General features: G+C 40.2%; 1 protein-coding gene across 1 annotated transcript in view; it reads right to left on the minus strand.

The window, feature by feature from the left end:
• me1 (malic enzyme 1, NADP(+)-dependent, cytosolic) overlaps positions 1-24,602 on the minus strand; it is an 83,639-nt gene that overhangs the window by 12,676 nt on the left and 46,361 nt on the right. The window contains exons 4-5 of the mRNA XM_061675522.1: positions 7,068-7,143; positions 5,629-5,790 (exon numbers count right to left, since the gene is read on the minus strand). Coding sequence (XP_061531506.1) covers positions 5,629-5,790; positions 7,068-7,143 — 238 coding nt within the window. The remainder of the gene's footprint in view (positions 1-5,628; positions 5,791-7,067; positions 7,144-24,602) is intronic.

A 24,602-nucleotide genomic window follows, 5' to 3' on the forward strand; every position in this document is an offset into this window, starting at 1 on the left:
TTTTCAGTGGCAAACTTTTCTCAATTAATACATTGCATACGTTTTGCAAGCAGTGCACCTTAACCTGTGGTCTGCTTGCTTGACACTTTGGATGTTTGCCAGCTCTCTCTCATAACCACTCAAGGATATATATAATCCCATAATAGCAGTCATTTAAATCATCATCAAGCGCTACTACTCGCTTGCAGCCTAAAAACTGTCAGGGCCCAAATGAAACCAGCCTCTGTAAGAACTGTGTAACTCTTAAGATACATATAGCTGGTCCATTTAGCCCATTACATCTCATTTGAGCTGTCATCTCTTAAGAATAACATAAAAGTGGAAAATTCAACCACAGCCACGCAAACTGTTGTGTAATTTTGTTAAGCCGTTCTACAAAAGTTGCATGAGTAGCAAATAAATGTGAGTGCACTTGAAAGTTAAGCCTCGACCAGACATTTTCCAACCCATTCTGGTCTGATGTAATCCTATAGCTAAGACTAAAATGAACATACAGTATAAATTGAATGATAAAATAATATTAGAATATGTTTTTAAATTGCTTGTTTGCATTGAAAGGTAAAGTTTTGTAAAGAAAAAAATCACCAGGAGGCCAGAACATTGGAATTTTAGTGAGCACGTCTGCCTCACAGTCGAGAGTTGAGGTTCTAGGTTTGAATCTCGGTTTGTGTTTGCATTTTCTCCTTGTGCTTGTGTGGGTTTTCGTCCTCCCACATTCCAAAAATATTAATCTTAGGTTATTTGAACAGCATTGAATGTGAGTGTGAATGGTTCCTTGTCTATATTTGCTTTCCGATTCACTGTCGACCACTCCAAGGTCGACCATGTCAATGTCACTTAGGAATACATGTATGGATCACCTAGAGTTATAGTCTGGTTAACTGCCAGTTGAGGAGTAACACAAAGATTTCCTCTCTCAAGCTCTTTTACAAATACAACACAAGTTATTAAAACATGCGATTGTTAGCAAAACTTTCACTTATAGAATTCCGTCCAAAAGTAATGGAACAGTGAGTTATTTTTGTTGTTGTGAATTTTGGGACGGTAATGTCATGGCTAAGGCTCGCAGCTTCTTGGACAGGCTCAATCTCTTTACTCAAAAAGGAAAAATAGCAGCATTCAAATCAGAATCATTTTGTCTTCCAATTTTAAAGAAAGATGCAACTAAACTAACTGGGATATCCCTAACCATGCAGCACGATCCAAAACGACGAAGGAGTTCGTCAGGGAATGAAGTGGAACATTTTGGACTGGTCAAGCCAAGCTCCAGACTTAAACCCTATAGAGCACGCATATTAACTGCTAAAGGCAAGACTGACAAACAGCAGCTGAAAGATGCTGCAGTTAAAGGCTGGAAACATGACTGTTTTCACAGTTGTACAGTTATTGTACCAAATGTTTCTATTAAAAAGTTTTTTTTTCCATTTGCATCCTTTTCTATATTGAAAATATGTTATTTCTCCAACCACATCAGAACTTTGGGGGATTGGAGCTGAACTGGAGCTGAGTCATCTGAAGTCTGTCTTGGCAAAATAAATGACAACTTCTGACAGGCCCAGTTCATTGGTGTCAGGCACAGAACCCTCAAAGGTCGCCACGCCTTTGGCCGACACGGCATGGATACGGTACATAGAGATGTGTAAATATAAACATCCACGTGGACTATTCTTAGTCTGTTCAAAGCTATAGACACGTGCTAAACTGCCCCCAGTTTTGGTAAAGGACTGTTGGTGGGTGCTCTATTTGCTGCCCAAAGTGGCAGAGGAGAGAGGCTCTTTCCCAGCTGGCATCCATCCGTTGTAATGGAAATGTCTCTAAAAGGTGTTGCCACCTTGGTAAAGTGTGAGATTAGGTGGTTGATGGTTGATTTGTGAAGTAAGGCGTGCCTGCATGGGTAAATTGGATTAAGCGACTTCTCCCAGTGGACATACTGTACATTGAACTCACCTATGCTGTAAAGCACAACTTGAACTTTCATTCTTTCTAATGTTATTTATCTATTTTGAACAACATACTAACACAGTCCTTCTCATACTTGTACAGTTACTAATCAGCTGAAAACCTTGATTAGCTTATCCTGATTGTATTAGTAAACAATATAAAGACAATAACAAATCTGACTGAACCTGTTTACTACTACTGCTTAATAGTAAAATGTATACGGTACATTTTATTTCATACTAATTGTTTCTGCTTAAACAAATCACTTAATGTGCTGTTAAGATGATTTGAGACAAGTATACCTCATGCTTATGTAAGAACTTTTGATTTTATACTTTACACTGGATATACTGAATGAATGGCAAACTCTGCCCCCTACTTATTATGTAGCTTTTGCGGTTGCAGTAAAAATGGTGAAGTATTATACTTTAAGTATGGTCTATGAATGAATTCTCTGTCTGAGTTGTCTTATAATTTTTTTCCCAGAGGTTTATCCCTTTTCCTTTGACATTGTGTGTATGTTCCGCTCTCCTTCCAATGGACGTAAAAGGATACAACTTTATAAGTGGGAGCACGTTCATCCCAATGAGGGTCGCTCAGTGGAGACACATGATGCCCAAAAAACTAATCGCAACCGCAAAACCTTTACATATGAGCACACCTGTGAATTAGTAAAGAAATAACAGGAGCATGCTATGAGAATTAAGTGCTGGGTCTCTCACTCTGTTTGTTGGGCGTATAAACCACGATTACCTAGCTACCTTGACAGCCTTATGTATAAGAAACACTTGTGGGTGACAATTCTGATGTACAGAATGTAGAAATACACACAAAGGCGAATGGTTGGTAATCCTCCACTATGGAAAAAACACTGGAATAGTTTTTCACTGACAAAGGTTGATCTAATTAGCTAATTCAAATTGGGCAGGTTTTTTTTTTTTGGTAAATTATTTTAAAACTGAAATGTGGAGGAGGCATAGGGTACAATGAAATGTCATTAATATTAAGGCATTCTAGAGTGAAATTAGCTGCCCGGCGTCAGAAAGCTTGGTCTCAGGCACAAGACACACAAGGATGGCTTGTTTTCAAAAATAATTCTGGAGAGAAAAAGAAATGTAATTGACACACGAGCTGGTAAACATTTCAAGTAAAGGTGTGATGGTCAGTCTTTACAGCTTGTTGCGAAGTTTAATACTAGAGGGATCAGTTCTTTGACATCTGCGACTGACTGGCGACCAGTTCAGGGTGTAGTCCCCCTTTCGCCCGAAGTCAGGCTGGGATAGGCTCCAGCGTCCCGCGACCCTAACCAGGATAAGCGGTGTTGAAAATGGATGGATGGACAGTTCTTTGACATCAGAATACCTATAATGTTAATGACCACACCATACTAACTAAGCTATGTACAGAGCTTGCTATTTTTTTAACACAAAAATCGCTATTCACAGTCCATTTACAACTCAGTCTCAGTTCCCAAATCCCAAAAATGTACATTATTATCATTTTGTCACTTCTTTACAACACAAGCAATACTTGATTTTGATCAGGTAATTTGATCTGTACTAACGTTATTTCAGTGAGCATTGTGAGGTTTTCTTTAACGGAGGTGTCTAATCTACTTCATCATTTATAGTCCTTCGAATGACTGTATTCTAATGATGCCATAATGCATAGATTATTTTAGATTTGAGACTATGTGAGTCCCAGAATGCACATGTCTGGAAACAATGAGTCCCAGCCCTGAAACAATGAATGCCTGCAACTTACCATCACGGAGTACAGATACAGCAATCCTCCGTGATATGACGGATGTTGCTTCGCCGTCCTCCTATATTGCAGATTTTCTACAATGTTTTTGTGTTATCCATTGCTCTTACTCTCTTTCATTATATTATGTTTCAGCCTGCCCCGGCAGCAAATTATTTTAAGGATATTTTCCCCCCCAATTTTTATTGTTTTATTTTTTTATGCCACTGATATAATGATATCCTAGAGCATAATAATTCAAGTACATCCTTTTTAACAACAACTTTCAATTCTACAGGACATTGAACATTGGCATTTAAATGTAGAACAATAAATAGCAGGTAAATAAAACAAAGGAAATCAGAATCAGGCTGTGTACAAAACATTGCAGTGAAACAAATATTAAATATTTGGCACATAGTCATAGGCAGTCATTAAAGAGGCCCAAAAAATGTCTTAAACCCTGCCAAATTTTAATGAATAATCCGTCCATTTTCTGTACCGCTTATCGTCACTCGGGTCGCGGGCGTGCTGGAGCCAATCCCAGCAATCATCGGGCAGGAGGCGGGGTACACCCTGAACTGGTTGCCAGCCAATCGCAGGGCACATCCAAACAAACAACCATCCGCACTCACATTCACACCTACGGACAATTTAGAGTCTCCAATTCATGCATGTTTTTGAGATGTGGAAGGAAACCGGAGTGCCCAGAGAAAACCCACGCAGGCACAGGGAGAACATGCAAACTCCACACAGGCAGGGCCAGGGATTGAACCCCGGTCCTCAGAACTGTGAGGCTGACGCTCTAACCAGTCGTCCACCGTGCCACCTTGAATGAATAATAATAATCATAAAAAATACACACCACGTATGTAGTTGAAAGCATTTGGGCGTTTTCACTTTCTTAAAATCAGAGGCCATGCATTTTTTTAGTCTTTGTATTTATTGTATGAATGTTGTTGCGTTATGTGGCTGAACAATTTCTGCTGCCTCTTGACTTTTGAAAAAGTAAATCTAAATCTAAATATTAAATGTAGAGGTTCAATGCTAAATCTAAGTGTTTGGGGTCGGACAAAGTATTTAGAAAATATGCAAATCCACACTGCCAAGAAAGGGAAGTACCAAAATAAAAGCTGTGCGTTTGTAGTGTTTTTATAGTGTCAAATAAAAATATAAAAAAATCATCTTGTAAAGGGAAATGGACCCTTGGAAATGTATTATCACGACCTGAAATAACAAACCAGTTCGGGAAACTTCATTTGACGAGTACTTGGGAGTATTTAGTGTCACTTTTATGAAGAAGTGTCACATGGAAATTGTGGGGCGGGAGCAGGGGAAGCAGGGGGGAAAAAAGTGAACCAGCCAGAGACCGGTTCTTCCCACGAGCCTGCTCGCCTCAGAGTGCTTGCTCGCCAGCCGCAAGAGAGCAGACGTCAACCCTGGAGGTGGATTTGGAAAAACAAGTGGCAAGGGGGTTGATGGAAGGAAAAAAAAGAATAGTTAACTTTCCCTTTGTCCCAGTTGTGTGCATCTGTACGCCATTCTTCCAGCAGCTTGTTGCGTCGTGAGCGATGTGGCGGATGTTATCATATCAATGAAAATTCATCGAGTCAAGAAAAAACTCCCGTGTCATTGTATTTATGGAATGATAACCCGCCCTATTCTGCCTCTGACTGGCTAGCACCAAGACAGGATTCCTATTTTTGATTCGCTGTGTGTGGAAGGTCTTCACCAACACACACACACACGCACACGCATATATGTAGGGCAGGGGTTAAACGACGTAGCTACGGATGCAGAGTCAATATGCTTCATGCGTCCCTGCTAACTGTTTGTGCGTCTCAGATGCAGGACGGACATCAAACGAGATCCCTGTAATGTAACAATTGTTTCACACTCCTACAGGAGGTATTTGCCTAGGTATATTCGGTCTCCTGCTCTTACCTCATTGTCTGTGCCCACGTCAAGCAGGACAGGCAGGCACTGTTGTGGGGGAACGCCTCCACAGGCTGTGTAGAGGGCCAGCTTGCCCACTGGAATTCCCATCCCATTACAGCCAAGGTCTCCCAAGCCCAAGATCCTCTCACCGTCAGTCACGCACACAGCCTGTCAACCATAAGCACAGTGTTACTTGCGTTGATATTTAAAGCAGCATATTATTAGTATCATATTATTTTTTCAGTAAGGAGAATAGCCTGCCCGTCATTGCCAGGGCTCAACATGCAGCCACCCGTCATGGTTAAAAAAAAAAAAAAAAGAAAAAATCTCGCCGTTGGCTCAGCCCAATATAGGGTGAAGTGACCAGTGGCTCACGTGCATGAGAAAGACCCCCCCCCCCCCCCCCCCCACCCCCCACCCCGAATACAGGTTAATTCCATCATGACAAAATAAGGTGCGTAAATTGTGCTATACTTCTGGAATGTTTAGTTATTTGGTTGAAAGCATGTCACAGACATATAAAGACACTTGGGGAATTTATACATGAAACATCTCCTTTCAGACAGACATTTGCCTTGCCACTTGTTGGCGGGTAAGGTTCATACGGCGCAATCACAACTGCCCTGAAGCCCAACGAAAAAAAGGCAAATCACTGCTTTGTATTAAATATGAAATACACATCAGAAACAAAAAAAGCACCATCTGCTGGTCTAACTTGGCTCATTGTTGCCCCCCTCACTACTGAAATGTTACAAGTGTGTTCTGTTAAGTAGAGGACAATGAGTGGTGGAATGTCAGTGCTGAAGCAAATACCCTTCTGTTGACAGCTGTGAACAGGTGGCTGAGGTTATGCAGTAGGTATAATTGACATACCGGGAATAGTTGCCGGTTTCAAAATTGCACTTCAGACAAAATTACAACCATCATAAAAACAGGTTGATGCACACAGGTAAAAGTCAGATCACTATATTTGTATTGCGATTATTCTGATGTTGAAATACTTCTAATACACTAGTCAAAAACTGCATAGCATTTTCATTGACTAATTCAATATGCCTGAGGTAGTTATGGCCTTCTATTTAGGTTAAGTGATCCATTTAAAAGCAAAATTCTTATTAGTTTCGGATTTTGAGGAAAAAGAGGTCAATGACCAAATTGATTTATCTTAGAATGTTTCTTTATTGTAAAGTACATCTATTGGCGTACCCATTCATTTTATACACTGCTGACACTGTTTTCGCTTTCTTCTTCTTATTTTTTTTTGAATGATAATGATATTCCTTCAGAGATGATAAAGAAAGATCGGGTGAATGGTCAAATCATTGTTTTTTAGTTGTTCTGCTGCAAGAACGAAACCTGAAATGTTTTATACACCGTACAATGGAAATCAAAGATGAGCAAATACTCATCTGACAGTAAATGGCATCGTATGAGTGACACATTACCCTGATGTCTTTCTCTGGCCAGTTCCGTAGTAGTGATGCAACATGGCCACGGTCATGGACTGTGATGAATAGCCCCCTGGAAAGCAGAACGATAAATAAATCAACATACCTATTGACATATTTGATATTATTGCTAGCATAACCAAATCCCGCCATCCCCTTTCGTCACAATTGTTCAAACAAGCAAAAGGGAATGAAAAGATTTTAAACAGTGGTTACACTTTATTTAGAGGTTAAGCTGTTAATGCTTTTGAACCTTTATTTGTCATGATCTGTGCCCTGCAGTTCCTCTCTGGAGCGTGGGTGGACTTTGTGTCTCTTTTTGCCCTCTCTCTTCAGCACTAATCACCACCTCGCCCATGCACCTGGTTCCAATCAGCACTCATCACAGGCTGCACCTAAGCCCGCCACATCCAGTGTTCCAGCGCCAGAGTATTCTACTCTTGCTTGAGATTGATAAGATTACTTGGTGACCCGCAAATGTACTTATCCTCCTGAGCTCTCCTCCTCCTCCTCCAGTGCCCTCCGGTGCCTCCCGCTCCACCGCCTGCCCCAACCATGCCGCCAAGCTCCTTCACCTGTTCACGCTCCCTGCTCCTACGGACCACCATCTCGCCTTGGAAATGCTGACTTTGCGCTATCCCAAATAAACCATTACCAATTGCTTCCTTCGTCTCAGTCTGCTTTTGGGTTCAGTCCAATACCGTTTGGTTGCAAACCGTGACATTATTTCTCCTAAATGGGACTAAATTAAATACTGATGGCATTTTACTGTGATGGCCTTTAATGTTGAGCCTAAAGCCCTGGGTCACTGCAAAGAGTTTATTTTGGACTCCTCAGTCTGCCAAAATATTCATTTTCATATCACGAAAACGTACACCCCACCCCTATTCCGTTTCCTACTAGCTGGCATCAATGTCCTCTGCTGCTAGACAATCCCAGGATAAAGAAATCATGTCTGTGTGTGGGGTCCAACTATAGCGTGTTTTCTTCCCAGGAAGCCCATCTGTTAATAGTATGAGACATCTCATCCATGTGGCAGCAATAGTAAAAATGTCACTATTTGTAATATTCTTTTGAGGTCAATGCCAGATGATGTAAACTGTAGGAAATGTCAAAACCAAGAAGCAAGCAAAGTTATTGAAGTGAATACAAATGTCCCACAAAAGCAATTTGGCAGCTCAGGGGGGAGGAAAGGTACAGTATAATGTCAATGTATTTTTCCGCAGACTTTTGTATCACTAAATCAGTGAAAAATTACAGCATGCTTCTCTAGTTTCAATTAAATTGTATTGATATATATGTATACCTGCACGGTGAAAGACCGGATAGCACATGTGCCTCACAGTTCTGAGGACCCGGGTTCAAATCCGGCCTCGCCTGTGTGGAGTTTGTATCTTCTCCCCCTGCCTGTGTGGGTTTTCTCCGGGTACTCCGGTTTCCTCCCACATCCCAAAAACATGCACGGTAATTAAATTAAATTGGCCGAATGTGAGTGCGAATGGTTGTTTGTTTATATGTGCCCTGCGATTGGCTGGCGACCAGTTCAGGGTGTAAACCTCTCTCCGTCATATGTTGTCTGTTGCTATAGTTCACATTTCTCTTGTCATGTCGTTATATGTCATGAGTTTACCACTAGTATTTCTTTGTTACTTTGAACCTTGTTTTTGGACCCTTGTTAATTTAATATTCAGATTCTTCCGTGGCCCTTGCTCGCCCCTTTTGTGTTTTTCAAAATACATTCTTTCTTTGGAGAGTCCTGCCTTGCCTCTTCCTGCACTTGGGTCTTACCACCTTTTTGCCTCCAACACCACTACGAAAAACCTAAAAAATGACATTAATAAGCTTATCCAATGTCAAAATATTTATTTGTACCTGGAGTTGTATTAATTCGTCACCACCACTATATTGCATTAGTGTTGGTAGAGCTGAAAACCTGGATACAGTCTTTACGCTTTACTCACAAAAAAATAAAACAAATATCAATGAGTTCTGGACTCTGTAAAAGTGAAAATTATGTTTTCTGTTCCCTGAATAACTCATCTCTTCCAAAATTCAAATCCAATTAATCTTGGAACTGCCGTCCTGGAAATGCCCATGCCATCAGGGAAAAAAAATAAAGACAAAATCTTTTTTTCAAGCAGGTTTTTTTTCCCGTGCAGTTCATGGAGGCCTATAATTTGCATAATAAATTACCACACATTTATCAGCAACAAAAAAATTATAATTTGATGGAAATTAATATTTTCATCCAAGTATTTTCGATGCCACTTTTCCTCATTAGAGCCTATTTCAGCGAACTTGAAAGTGACATGGTACATCCTGGACTAGTCTCCAGCCAATCCCAGTTTAATTCATATTTACATAATGTCATGAAACCGGATTCTGTCAAAGTGAAAAGTGGAAAATGCATTTGAATTGAATTTTGTGTCCCATGAACCCTACACAAAGTCATTTAGTTTGTTTATCAAACTTTTTGGTCAAAGTGATCTGGTTATACAGTATAATAAAATGTTTTAGTTCACTTTGCCTCAAGTCAAACAACACTGTAGCCAAACCATGAGCAAAATATGACAAATAAAGTATATTACATTATAAACTATCATACACACATATTATAATATAATTATATGCACACAATTTCAGGATATTATGTTAATTTTCTGTGTGTTGCACACAGCAGGACGTGACTCACTGCGAGAGTAGAGTGAAGTATTTGAGGCGCTTAAGGAGCAATGAGATGGAAAGTTTGGTCCCACAATAGGACAGTTGCAAACCGACTGTATGAGATGATCAAACCAGACGAGCAGAGGTGGGAATGCCCTAATCTCTGTCTGGCAATGTTAACAAAAACCTTTCAGGTGACGTCACGTATCCCTCATCCATTTCTCATTTTTCTGGCCCTCTGCACTTTGATGTGCAGTTGAACTCATGACATTTGACCCTGACAAAGTAGAGCAACAGGGAAAGGCTATTAAAACAGCCTTAAAAACACACAGAACGTAACTCTTGGCAGGAAGTACAAGAGCAGCAAAGAGGTGAAGATGAATACATGACATCAGAAGTCACAGGGTTTGTTTTAAATCCATCATCACCGTGTTAAATGGTGCTATTCTCCTCAGGGCAATATTTTTTCACGGTAAGAAAGTGATAGAATCAAGGGGAATCGAAAAAAAAAATATGAAAACCATTTATCCTACACCCTGAAAGGAAGTGTGAGACAAAGAGGATGAGATTACATATTTGCTTTGTGTATTACTGTGAAATGAAGTCATTGTTGCCCGTCTACACTTCATAAAGGGATCATTGTTAAGAGTTAGGAGGAGCTTAGAGAGATAAGGGTAAAAGGGAAATGTTTATTTCAATTACCTGAAAAGCCTCAAGTAGTGCATAACAACATATCTTTAAACATAAAAAACACATAGAATAAAAATGTGAAGTGATTGCTTCCCTGAGCCTCAACCAGCCAGATTGCTTTCACAAGACACAGGAAACCTGGTTTATATCATCTGGAGCCATAAAACTTCCTCATGACTTGCACAGCTGATTGGGGAAGGAAGTGTTTGATGAATGTTAAACAATGGAACATAATCACCCCCCCCCCAGTGGTGGTTGGAGACACTGCCTGTGGACATTGAAATCCCACATTTGTCACAAAGAAAACGCCAGGAATATTCTAAATGTATGCCTTCATGTCTGTGTCATTAATGTGTCAGTTTACAGGTTCGGCTACTAGACTTCAAGGACTGTCCTCTTGATTTGAAGTCAATCAGTACGAAATGTTGTCTTGAACAATTAGTTGTTTTGCCAAGACTGAAGTTGAGACAATCATTCTGTATGCTTGATCTGTGAATAAGAGTACAAAGTTGGGAGTATTTTAGATTGAATATGTGATTTTTAAAGTCGTTTTATTAATGAGCCAAATTAAACCCCAACTTTAATTAATTAATGGTCTTCTCCACTTCCCCTGTCACTTAGACACTCCCTCTGGGTATTTAACCCTTCCTCTGCCGCCTTCTCGCTCTCGTCTTCTTGGTCTCTTGGCTCTGTTCCTCCTGGCTAACATCCCTGCAGCTAAGGCCAACCCCTCCCTTTTCCTTTTAATGTCACCACGTGCGGCTTCGATTCCACCCCCCCCAGCCTTGATCTGTGGGCGGAGCTCAAGGAAACAACTCCTGGCAGCCGTACAAGTTACCCCCGCAGTTGAGAGCAAGAGCAAACGGCAGGAAAAGTTACAAGCGCACCCCAACGGAACAACAACTTTCTTTTTGCATTTTTTTTGTTTTTTACTTTTTGTGCATCTTCTTCTTCAACTAAACCTGCCTCCTTTCCTCCTGTCATGCTCAGTGACAGACCAACCCGAGGGCCAACTGATCTACGGTCATGAGTAGAGCATGGCAAACGTAGCTCAACACACTGTAACCTATTCACGCACATTTTGAGTTCAGCCACACACGATGTCATACTTTTCTTTACGAATGCCCATTTTCCTTTCTATTAACATTATTTTCTTTGTTTAGTAAAATTCCTTTGCATTGTTTCCCTTTTAGATAAAATTAAATTTTCTATAAAATTCCACTTTCTGTTGTGTTTTGTGTGTGTTTGAGTTTAATAGTCAAACCGCTTTAATCGAGCACTCGTATTTCCTTTATGTAGCAACCTTCTAAATTATAGAGATTGATTGAGGTTTTTCGTCACTTTTCCTAAATTTCACACACATAAAAAGAGACATGGTGCCCCTTTTTGAGACGAACATCGTTTGATTGTAACGTTAAAATGTACGTCGGACAACACCGGAAGTAAACGCAAAATTAATCAGGTTTTTATCCAAAACCAATATACACTACATTGCCCAGCTGCATTCATGTCCCAAGTCTGGAAGGCATTCTACAAGGCCATGGGCGCATTGGCAAGTTTGTCCTCAGGGTACCATTTGCACCTGATCTCACCACCTGCCTTGGGTGGAGTATGCACACAATATCCTGGTCTGCTTGGCTACGAAGCTGTTTCCCTTCAAGCCTCCTCCTGTGCACCTGATCGATGGTGAGCCAGTTTACAATTTGAGGTCCATTTTAGACTACAGAAGAAGGGGCAGGGGGGTTCAATATCTGGTCGATTGGGAGGGTTATGATCTGAGGACCATCAATGGATCACCCACTCCTAATTCCGTCTATTATCCGCGAGTTCCATGTCAGTCACCCTTCCAAACCAGGTGGTCCGCCAGGGGGCGGGAGGGGGGGGGGTGTCCTTTGGGAGAGGGGGGTTACTGTCGTGCTGGGTTTTTGTTCCAGATTGGTAATGCTCTCCTTTCTCTGTCCGCAGCATTGCCTAGGTGATGTTGGGTGGAGCCCACATATTCACACCTGATTTAAATTACCTGTTTGTGCATTTAAGTTTGGCTCATGCTGAAGGAAGGTGCCAGAGCATTGCCTTTGAAGCCGTTTTGCTTGTGGTCATTCTCTAGTTTCCAGTCTTTGTTCCTGTCGCTCTGTCTGTCTGGTTCCAGTGGTACTTAGTTTGTTTTGTTAGATACTACTGTGATTTTGTTTTTTTCCATTTTGCTTGCCTCAGTATACCAGAAGTACTTAATTGTTTGAGGTTTTAAGATCAGATTTAAAAGAAAATTTTGGGCTTGGAATTTTTTTTTTCCCCTCTTTTTTGCTTGGTTGGTACCTCCTGTCAACTGTGGCCTCGTCCACCACTTTTTGTTTGAATAGCTCTCATGTTCTTTGCACGTTTGCATCTGCACGTTTGCCATCATTTTTGTTTCATATTTTTCTTCAGGCACACAGGCGTGGGTTGGTTTTGTTATTTTCAATTCTAGTTTTTCTGTGACAGCTGTTGGCTGTCGTTGTTTTTCGTTTTGCTGTATTCTGTTATGTGCTAATTATTATAAATCTTGTGCATCTTTTTCAAACTTTTACCTCTGTGTTGTGGTCCATTTACTGGCTGTTGGCCAATTCATGACAGTTGTGCCATAAAACTGTTTTTAACTAAAATTGTGAGGTTTTTTTCTTTTCTTCTTAGAACCACATAACACTAAAATCTATTATCAAAACATCAGGCGAGATCCGCAACATTGTAAGCAGAAGGTCAGCCTCACACTTTTGCAAAACACTTAAATTTGTACACTTTATATTCGACAAAAATATACTTCCTTGCTACTCAAAATCACTGACTGTCAAATTACGGCACGTATGAGCCAAGTGGTTAAATACAGCCATCAGATCCCCAAACACATGATCGCTTAAATATAGACACACCAATCACGTTTAAGCACTATAAAAATATAGCAGGTGAGTTAACCTGTCCGCAACCAAAATAGGAGTCTGAAGAAGATTGATGGTAAGAGGGGGAATCCACTGAGGAGCAGGAGGTGAACATGCTTAAAATAAAAGGATGTCCAGGGATGGATTTGACATTGAAGACTGTTCTTCCCATCTTGTCTTCCCAATGAGGATATTGCCTGCGATGTTGAAATGCTCTGGCCTGATCCAGCTAGGCAAAAAGATAATGTCAAGTATTTCCTGTGTGTATTTTTAATTTTTGCATATATTTTTTAAAGTGTGATTGTAACCTGTGCGGGATGCAGTATATAAACTGGGACATATGATTTTCCATGTTGACTGATTTGGGTAGATTGAGAGAAATGATCAGTTTGCTGCATTGGGCTTGTAAAATGTTTGGTGATTTTACATATTATATATTTGCATGTTCTCTGTACACTTCATTTAGAGTGCTCTAACCACTCAGGAGTAAAATTAGCTAAAAGTGTTTCAGGTTAGCAACAGCAGCGTGTAAATGATTCTAACAAGATTAAGTCATTCGAAACGTGTGTTTCATATGGTAACAAAATGGTTTTTTTTACAAAATAAATTAGTGTATAGTTTTAGTTTCATTATACAAAGGAGCTGAAGTGTTCTGCTACTTTTGTAAATGTGTGCAGTGTTTTGACAAAACGGGCCCTCGACAAAATTGTGTTAAAGCATCGATCCATCCATCCATTTTCTGAACCGATTCTCCTCACTAGGGTTGCGGGCGTGCTGGAGCCTATCTCAGCTATCATCGGGCAGGAGGCGGGGTACACCCTGAACTTGTTGCCAGCCAATCGCAGGGCACATACAAACAAACAACCATTCGCACTCACAGTCACACCTACGGGCAATTTAGAGTCTCCAATTAATGCATGTTTTTGGGATGTGGAAGGAAACCAGGAGTGCCCGGAGAAAACCCACGCAGGCACAGGGAGAACATGCAAACTCCACACAGGTGGGGATGGGGATTGAACCCGTGTCCTCAGAACTGTGAGGCTGACGCTCTAAACAGTCATCCACCGTCCCGCCTGTGTTAAAGCAATCTAGGGGGAAAAAAAGGTTTAAGCAATTGAAATCGTTAAACTAAAAAGCAACAACAAATTCAGCTACTGAAGCTGCAATGAAGTTCTAGTTCCATGTGTCTACTGGCCTATTCATAGTGTGCACAGTAATTATTGAATTATTAAAAACAGTATTATTGTATGCCACAGAGAAACAGAACCTGTGTAAACTGGTCACAGAAAAAAGATACAAGTCCTTGGGGATAAATTGTGGCCAACTATCACCTCGTATTTTTTGTTGATTTGTTGTTTGATGAATAAAATATGAGTTTTGGACTGCTGCTGGTGAAATAGCAGTGCTGAATAGCTTACGCCTCATTTTGTAGATGAAAGGAGGACCACATAGCAATGAGCTGCCATGTCTGGTTTCTCCTGTAAGAGCGTGGCGAGAACAGAGGGTAAAGAAAACAACCTGATGACATGAAACAGCACTGCTGCTGACCTGCAGCCTGACACAAAACCCACTGCAGAGACTTTGGAAAAGCTGGTTCACACTGTGACCCCAAACACATTGAGCCTCATCAAGATGGCCTCCAGTCTTTGACCTGTCTCCAGACTAAACAAAACCAGTCACCATTCTTCAGCCTCAACGCATTACCTAAATCTTCAATGTGCTGGACACCCCCGATTAGTGAGCCAACAACTGGGACAACAGTGTTAACAAAACCAGTCACCATTCTTCAGCCTCAACGCATTACCTAAATTTTCAATGTGCTGGACACCCCCGATTAGTGAGCCAACAACTGGGACAACAGTGTTAGAGGTCAAGATCACACACTTGAGATTTTTTGTCTTCTTTTAACCCTGAAAAGGGTTTGATTATAATGCCAACATGTTACTAGACTTTACACCGATCTTATCTGCCTGATCGGTATCGGCCAATAATTAGCATTTTATGCTGATTGGCTGATCGGCTTTAATTCGCCGATGATCGGCTCCGCAAAAGACATTTACTCCGCGTCGCCATCGTGCACGGTATATTTGAATTCAAAAGCTAGTTTATTTTTTGGTGTTGTCGCATGTCTTTTGACATAGCACTGTAAATATCTGACCCTCAATAAAGTTATTTAAAAAAACAAACATTGGTGGGTTGGGACAGATAACACATCTGAGACGGACAACACGTAATGCGTGGATCAAACTACAAGACAAATTTGGGCTTTCACGATTGCAGTACGTCAGACTGCTGGAATAAAATCTTCTATTCCGATACCACTGCATCCCGTTTTTTTTACGATCACTGGCCTTTATCTTGTCAATGTCATGGTCTGTGTTTTGGTTTGGGTTGTGTTTAGTTTTGTTCCATGTTTTCCTGTGTTCCATGTTTGTCGTGTGCTCATTTGGTTGTTGTGTCCACCTGTTCTCGTCTACCTTGTGTCGGCCAATCAGCTCTCTCCAGCCACTTGTGCCTTGTCCAGGTGTTCCTCGTTGTCTCGTCAATCTGTATTTAGTTACCGGGTTTCTTTCAGTTCATTGTCGTTGTCACATGTCTTTGCAGTATGTCATTGTCAGGTGTCATTGTCTCTGTCTGTGCCATGTCATAGTCGCCAGTTGTCAGTTGCCAGTTATTTCACCAGTCATGTCTTGTTTCTTGTTTTGGGGTTACTCAAGTGTTTCTTTGTTACTTTGTGTTTAGATTTTGGACTTTGTAAATTTAGTATTTAGACTTTTTCCTGATCTTAGTTTTCCTTTATTTTTGGAATTAAATATAAAAGGGATCAACATCAGTCTTCTGACTGATTCAGGGCAATGGACGTTAAATAAGAAATCATATGTATAGAGTGCAGCAGAGTTGTCTGCCCCGCGAGGTAACAAAACACCAACCTGTTCAACCATCTGAAAAAATGGCAGAAAAATAGTCAAAGTACTGGACAAGAAATGTGTGATCCCCTCAAACAATTGTTTCTCCAAAATGACATTACTGACACCGTATGAAAAACGACTGCAGCCTCCAGGGTCCACTTCAAAAGACGAAGTCAATCCAGCCACCATGGGTGTTCATACTTTGCATTACGGTAACACGCTGCCAATGGCATGTTACCATAATGCACAGTATGAACAATTGTTATGGCGGCTGGCTTGACTTCGACTGGTGGCTGGCCTGACCGGAGTGAAAAACGCCAGGAGTAAGTAGAGAGGGAAAACTGTCGAGTCCTTTGAAGTTTATGACCATGACTGAAGTACGGTCCAGCACAACAATGGAGCCGTACCCTTCCTTGACAATTCACTGTATTGAGGGGGATTTTTAAATGAAAAGTCAGGCACATATCTAAGCTTCTGAACGTTCCAGTGAGTACAGTTGCAGCCATAATACATAAGTGGAAAGCTAATCGTGCTACCATAAATTTGCCTCGGTCAGTTGCTCCTCGCAGGATTTCTGTCAGAGGAGTGCAAAGAATAATCAGAAGAGTTGTCCAAGAGCCAAGGACCACCTGTATAAAACTTCAAAAAGACTTGGAATTAGCAGGTACTGTTGTCACAAGGAAAATGGTGAGTAATGCACTCCGCCGCCATGGCGTGTATGCACGCTCACCATGCAAGACCCCATTACTGGAAAAAAAAGCATGTGAAAGCTCATTTAATGTTTGCTGAACATTTGGACAAGCCAGTTAAATACTGGGAGAATATTGTCTGATCGGATGAGAGCAAAATTTAACTGTTTGGATGCCATAATGTTTTGAGGAGAAAGGGCACTGCACATCACCCTAAAAACACCTCACCAACAGTGAAGTTTGGAGGTGGGAATATGATGGTGTGGGGCTGCTTACAGCAAATGGTACTGGTAAACTTCAAATTATTGAAGGAAGGGTGAATGAGCAAATCTACTGAGACAATTTTGACAAAAATCTGCTGCCATCTACGAGGATGATGAAAATGAAACGAGGGTGGACATTACAGCAGGATAATGATCCAAAACATACTGCCAAGGAAACTCTCAATTGGTTTCAAAGAAAAAACAAATAAAGCTGCTAGAATGGCCCAGCCAATTACCTGACTTGAATCCAATTGAAACTCTATGGAAAGAACTGAAACTCAAGGTCCATAAAAGAACCTTCAAGATTTGAAGACTGCTTGTGTGGAGGAATGGGCCAAAATCACACCAGAGCAATGCATGTGACATGTTTCTCCATACAGGAGGCGTCTTGAAGCTGTCATTGCCAACAAAGGCTTTTGTACAAAGTATTAAATAAATACCAGTTGGAATGTTCAATACTTTTTTTTGTGTGTGTGTCATTTCACATTATTACACGCAACTTAATCTCTGATCTTATTTGTTGTACTTTTTTGTATGTATGGATTACTTGGGTTGAAAATCGTGATGTGTTAAATATTTCACCTGCTGAAAATGTCATATATATATATATAGAGAGAGAGAGAGAGAGAGAGAGCGAGAGAGAGAAAATGAGACATTCTATTTAATAACGAGTGACCAATTGCTTTCCTTTTTTGATAATCAACAGTATTTTTCTAAAATTCACATTGTACATATAGGAGGAAACTGTATTTTCTTGTCTACAAACATTTCTAGTGAGGCAATTTCTCACACAAATAGATTTCAGTTTAAACTTGGTATTTCTTGTGAGTATCAAAAACAAAAGCCATTAATAAAAAAAAAGAGGAACACAAGTTTGTTATCTTGTTCTAAAGGATATATGTGTGGATATCTGTGGTATATCAGTCGGAAAACAAAGGGACACTATAACTAATATAGCATCAGAAAGAGGTGAAGAAGGATGTAGGTTCATGTCGAATAGATAGTGTGCTGATCGATTGGTAGATAAAGTGAATTAAAAAAAGAAATACAGTACAAGACTGATTCTTGAGAACACTACACTGACTAAACAAGGCTGTAATGTACAGGAAGCCCAGTCAGTGCACGGCCGGCCCGCCGTGTAACAATTTGCGTGATGGCTCACAATGCTTGCTGCCAATGCTAACAAAAACAAGCATACATGACGTCCCAAAATTCCCAAAATGCAATGTGGACTTTTTTGTTGTTGTTGCAATAATTAGCGTCCTTGTTACGTTAAATGTCATTATCGTTTCTGTGTATATTAACGGTGGTTCTTGGAATGTATACCTTATTTAGTTCAGATTTAGTTTAGTTTATTGTTGATTTATGTTTTTTTTTTTTTTTTTTTTAATGAAACTGTAGGTAGTGTATGAAAGAATGACCTCTTGCTCAATTTTTCTACCAGAGGAGCCTGCGCAACAGAGTGTTGACTGTTTTAAAAATAATATGAACAATTATGTCGTGGGTTACTTCCACCTAATAAATAGTCATAAGAATCTTCAGCATAACATTACTTATCGTATAATCCTGTAGTAAACCAGTCATTTGCATATATAGAAAGATAAAGCTAACACGTGTTAGTTTCTCAGTGCTTTGATCAAAGTGGCAAGTCTTTTCAAGTCAATGGGTTCAAGTCCAAGTGAAGTCATGAGTCATTGCTGTTCAAGTCCAAGTCGAGTTGAAAGTCTTTAAACATATTGTCAAGTCGAGTCTAAAGTCATAAAATTCACGACTCGAGTCCAAGTCACGCGACACACCGCTGCGTGTGAAGTGGTGTAGAAAATGGATGTAATGTAAAGTCAACAGCTAAGGGGCATCTTAGAAATGCAAATCCAACCTGTCGTGCTGATGACATTCATGTAAAATGCATTGAGATATATAATGCTGAGTGTGATCCGTCCTCGTGATGCATAAACTGCAATGAGGAAGGCCACATGAAGACACATGCACAAAAATGACCATTGTATTTTCCTCAGTGTTCTTAAAATTGATCTTCTGCACCCTATCAGACAAAAACATAATAATACATTTTAAAGATTACATGATGAGAGAAGATCCTTCTGAAGCTCAATGACTTTTGAAAACACGTTTGGAGTATCACTCCAAAATTAGCATGAGATGTGTCTGCCAGACTAGCTGCTGGGATGCTGGAATTAATATTATAGTTGGAAGGTTCAAATGGTCATCACAGGGGAGAAAAAAATATTTAGTTTCCAGTAAGCAATTTCAGAAGTAATGTCATTTCTTTTAACGTGAACACATTCAAGTGACCACAAATAACATTGTTGAAATGCAATAGGAAACCACGTTTTATTACGTGCCACAATTTGTTACTAATAATTATTTTGATTGCCTCTTCGGACTGCGGTCTGCTTCACAGGATCTTTATATTGTACGTTTACAGTTGTTAGGTTTCAAATACATAAACTCAGCAACTTTGGTCACACAAACCACCATAATTCTAAATCAGTGGGAGTCCTGCATAACAGTCCCATTTGAGGGTTAGAGGAGAGAAAAGTGATGCCCAAGGCCGACTGCCACATTAAACAGCGTGGACTTGGAGCTTGTGAATCACCTGTTGAATTGATGACTCCTATTTCCCTATTCCTATTTTCTGGTAAATGTAGATTTTTTTTTTTGTTTGTTTTTGTTTTAAGTCACAGAGCGTACTTTCCCCTTTTTCAAAGAGTCTGTCATAGTCTGTGCCCTGCAGTTCCTCTTTTGGAGCTCGGGTGGGGCTTTGTGCCTCGCCCTTCCCTCTCTCTCCTCTCCCTAGTAATCAGCAGCCTGTTATCAATTAGCTGGAAATCAGCACCAGAGTATTGATGTAATCCATGGCATACAGGCCAACGTTCATGACTCCTGGTAAATTACCTCGACCACTCGCAACCGTACTTACGCCCATGTGTTCTTCTTCCGTGTCTCCTGCCTCGCTGCCCGGCTACTCCACCTGCCCATGCTTCCTACACCTTCCATGTTCCAACGGACCACCATCGCCCCTTGGACATCCTACCCGCTGAGCGATTATTTAATAAACCATTCTCATCTACTTCCTCTGCCTTTGTCTGCTTTTGGGTCCAGTCCAACATCATATGATTACCAATTGTGACAGATGCTCTCCAGTAGATAGTTTAGCTGTGTTAGTTTGTGAGATTTTCTTACAAAGTGACAAAAGAAAAGCTCATCAGAGGGACAGCACTGATTGGAATATTTTGAGACAAAGTTAAGTTTCCAGAAGTATTGTCAGCCTGTGCTGTTTACGCGCAATGTCAAAGAAGCAGAAGCAGGAGCACGGATCTCTTCCTGAAGTGAGTATGATGGGTTTAGCTGACTCTTTCTTGGTTAAGAATGACTGTTTGGGTCCTTAACCATTGTTTCCTGTCGCATACAGCCTTCTTCGTCAGTTGGCTCTCCAACTTTGTCCACTTCTGTGAAAGTGCCGCTTGGTGACATAACTGTGTCACGCAAGCAGCTTATAATTGAGCAAAAATGGGACCTGTCTCTCTTACTTTTTCAAAAAGGTTGTTCCAGATGACTGAATTGACAAAATACCTATGAGCTATTTCTAAATAAAAAAGCAAATGCTTAATCGACTAGTCATCCACTCAGGTGTTAATAAAATGTATGATTGTAATGCAAAAAAGGATTTCAAAGAAAGTGAAAAAAAAAGACTTTTGTATGGGAAATTCTTATTTTAAGCCAAAAAAGGAAAATCATCTTTAAGAAAATTTTGCATCAGAAAATTGATCTTAAAGAATTTCTAGCTAATTTTAAGATATAGTTGCTATTCACAAGCAAGAATCACGAGTTGCACAAGGATTTGGGCAAAATGTTTTTTTTTTTTTTTTTTTTGGTAATTTAAGATTGCATAACTTCTCAATTTAAGAAATTAGGAATTACATCATTTAAAATTTTGATTCAGCTGTTATTTGCACCAAACAAACAACAAAATGTCAATGGCTCTGTTAAATCAGAACTACATGACTTATAAATGCATACCATGAAAATACACTTGAACATATAGTATTTCAAAAAAGGTTGTCAAATATTTGCCATGTAGTATATAGTGTAATTTTCAACTTGTTCTTTTGGATGAATGTTATTATTATAGCAGGCATGTACACAGACATTTTTGGAGGCAGGTACTCAAGCCCAGATAGGGCACCCATCGCCAAAATTAATACAATTAGGGGGGAAAAAAACAGTAGTGTATGTATAATGCAAATATTTCTAACAGTCAGTAATACAATTATTAACGAAGGAGGTAAAGGGAAGCTACAGTGAATATAGAAATCTACATATCCCTGTTCAAATGGCAGGTTTCTGTGATGTACAAAAATGAAAGATATAAATCACCAAGACTTTTTTTTGGTTCTTTTTAACCAAGATTACTGAACCTAGCGTGTACCTGTTCCTGTAACTCAACTGAAAAAAAAATAATAATACAATAAGATAATGTGGTTGCACAAGTGCACATGCCCTCTCATAAATCAGGATGTGGCTGTGTTCAGAAATACGGAATTACATTCAAATTCATGTTAAACTTAAGTCGCCACACAACTGCCAGCATTTAAAGTGCCTCTGAATAACCCCAAATAAATTTGAGCTGTTCTAGAAAGATTTTCCTTGTATTCTTTGTGTCTTACAACACAAGCTATGGTCATTGTTCAAAGGTATGTCAGAAGAAGGTTATACAAAAAAAAAAAAACTAAAACAAAAAAGTATCCATGTCATATCAAAACACGGGTGGAATGGATGACACAGAGGGTAATTTTTTTGAATTGTTTTTAAATATTGATGAATGAAGAAAAAATGGGTTGCATTTAATCCAGGGCTGGTGCTTGAGCACCACTAGGGGTCTAAGTGTGCACAAACCTGTTTCTTGGCTTTATATGCTCCTGGGTTGTTTTTTGGCCACATCAGATAAATGATGCTATTGCTGTTTGACAGTGGAAATTTCATGTGCTGTTTATTGTTATGATGTTATAGAGCAGGGGTGACCAACTTTTTTGAAGCAGAGAACTACTTCTTGGGTAATGATTAATGCGAAGAGCCAGCAGTTTGATACACACTTCTGAAATAACAAATTTGGCCAAATCACCATTAATATTATGTTATTATTAATAATTAATATTCGTTTATATGAAGACACTGACACCTCGGTGGGGTCAGCGGACCGCCCTGGATCCCTCGGTGTGGGATGTGTCCCGTCCGCCGGGCTGCTCTCGGTGGACCTCTGGGCCCGATCCCGCCTCTCGATTGATTGGGTGGGGAGCTCAGCCACCGCGGTGCAGGCACAGCAATTACAGGACACTTCTGTCAGTTATTGTTCATGTGAAACGGTGTCAATTCACTTGCATGTGTCCGCAGACACACACCCCAGAGATTTTCGATGGGTGTGGGGCCACTCACTTGTTGCGACAAATAACTCATGAATATGCACATCGCTTGGGTATCCCCTCACTCACACTCTGGTCCAATCGACGTTTATAATTTACATAGCCACTCCCACCCCACTTCAGTTGTACGACCCTTGTCCTGCATGCTTCTTCTCCTGTCCTTGGCCTGTCCTTCCCTCACAGGGTGTAGCACTACTGCCCCATACAACATTCATATCTAATGTGTCATTGTTCTAGATATATTAGGATTTACTTTTCTCATCTTGTTTACAGCTAGTGCTTTGTCTTTTATTGTCTTCTTTTCTCACTTCCCTCTTGAAACCTTGTTCTGTTCGACTGATCGACTCTGATTCTCAATAAATATCTATTAAAATGCCAAGAAACCACAGCAGCATCTTAAAAACTCCACTGTGACACAGTAAAACTATTCTAGCATAAAGGATACACATCCTCCATTCTGCTAGACCTAACAGCCGAACAGGACAAAATAAAATTGTGTATTTATAAATTTAAATTTAAACTAAAACGAGTGTACCCCGCCTCTCCCCCGAAGATAACTGGGATAGGCTACAGCACTCCTGCAACTCTTGTGAGGATAAGCGATGTGGAAGATGGAAGGATGGATAGCTTAGAGCAAAACATTCACCATCTCTCGAAACGACTATATTATGGAACAAACAAATGAAATGAAAATGATTTTTAATGTAGAAATTAGGCAGTATTAATATTTAGAAGGCAGTATCAAGTATTTTCCCAAGTGTTTACTGAATCTATATAATGGATGAGCACTGAAATAAATTGACTTTTCCACGATGTTCTAATTTATTGAGATGTATCTGTATGTAAATTAAGTTCATTCAATCATTCAGTACCGCTTATCTTCACTAGGGTCGCTGGTGTGCTGAAGCCTATTCCAGCTGACTGCGAGAGGCAGGGTACACCCGGAATTGGTCACCAGTCTATCGTATGGCGACATATAAACAAACAACCATTCGCACTCACATTCACATCTACGGGCAATTCAGAGTTGTCAATTAACCTACCATGCATGTTTTGGGGATGTGGGAGGAAACCGGAGTGCCCGGAGAAAACCCACGCAGGCACGGGGAGAACATGCAAACTTCACACAGGCGAGGCCGGATTTGAACCTGGGTCCTCAGAACCGTGAGGCAGATGTGCTAACCAGTCGAGCACCGTGCCGCCATAAATTAAGTTATAATTTTAAAAAGTCTTTAAAATTTTTTAAAAAGTAGTGACGTTTATTGTGTGCGGGCCTAGTAGTGGGGAACAATTGCAATAGAAAACAACGGTCTAGGGATACCGTGTTATGGCACAATTGTATTGTCCCTAGTCCAGTGGCTTCACTCCACTGCCGTGTAGGTCCCCTGGTTTTACTGAAAGGGTTGGGGTGGTGGCAGTGGTGGGGTGTGCTGGGTGGAACATGCAATTCAAAATGTACAACATCCATCTCACATGAATGAAGTCTTCCTGAATTCCATTGCATTATGAAGTGCAATTCAACTTTATAACAGATGAAGCAGACAATCAAATTATATTTTGTCATTGGATGTGGTATTTGACCACAAGCTGCTAAGCGGACCAGCAGCATAATACTCAAGCAATGATACAACACAGTTCAAGTCTTTTCTTTCCTTTCACAAGTGGTATTCAATATCGTAATGGAAAACCTCCATGCAGTGTAACAATACACTGAAGACAGTTGAAAATTTTATGTAAAACAAAATGCTTTAATGTAATACAGTATGACAGGAAGTCGTTTTGCCATTACCCATCATTTCCCTCGTAAATGGATCAGGGAAGCCAGACGAGAAGTCTACATGTGATACAAAACAAATTGATTTTCTGGATGTTCAAGTCCAAAGACCTTTGGAATAAATGACTGAGAATTCTTGCATTTGAAGGCTTTGGTGCACTTACGATGCAGTGTCTCACTCAGTGCCCAAGCA

Source organism: Phycodurus eques, chromosome 4, assembly GCF_024500275.1.
Source record: "Phycodurus eques isolate BA_2022a chromosome 4, UOR_Pequ_1.1, whole genome shotgun sequence".
Taxonomy (NCBI): domain Eukaryota; kingdom Metazoa; phylum Chordata; class Actinopteri; order Syngnathiformes; family Syngnathidae; genus Phycodurus; species Phycodurus eques.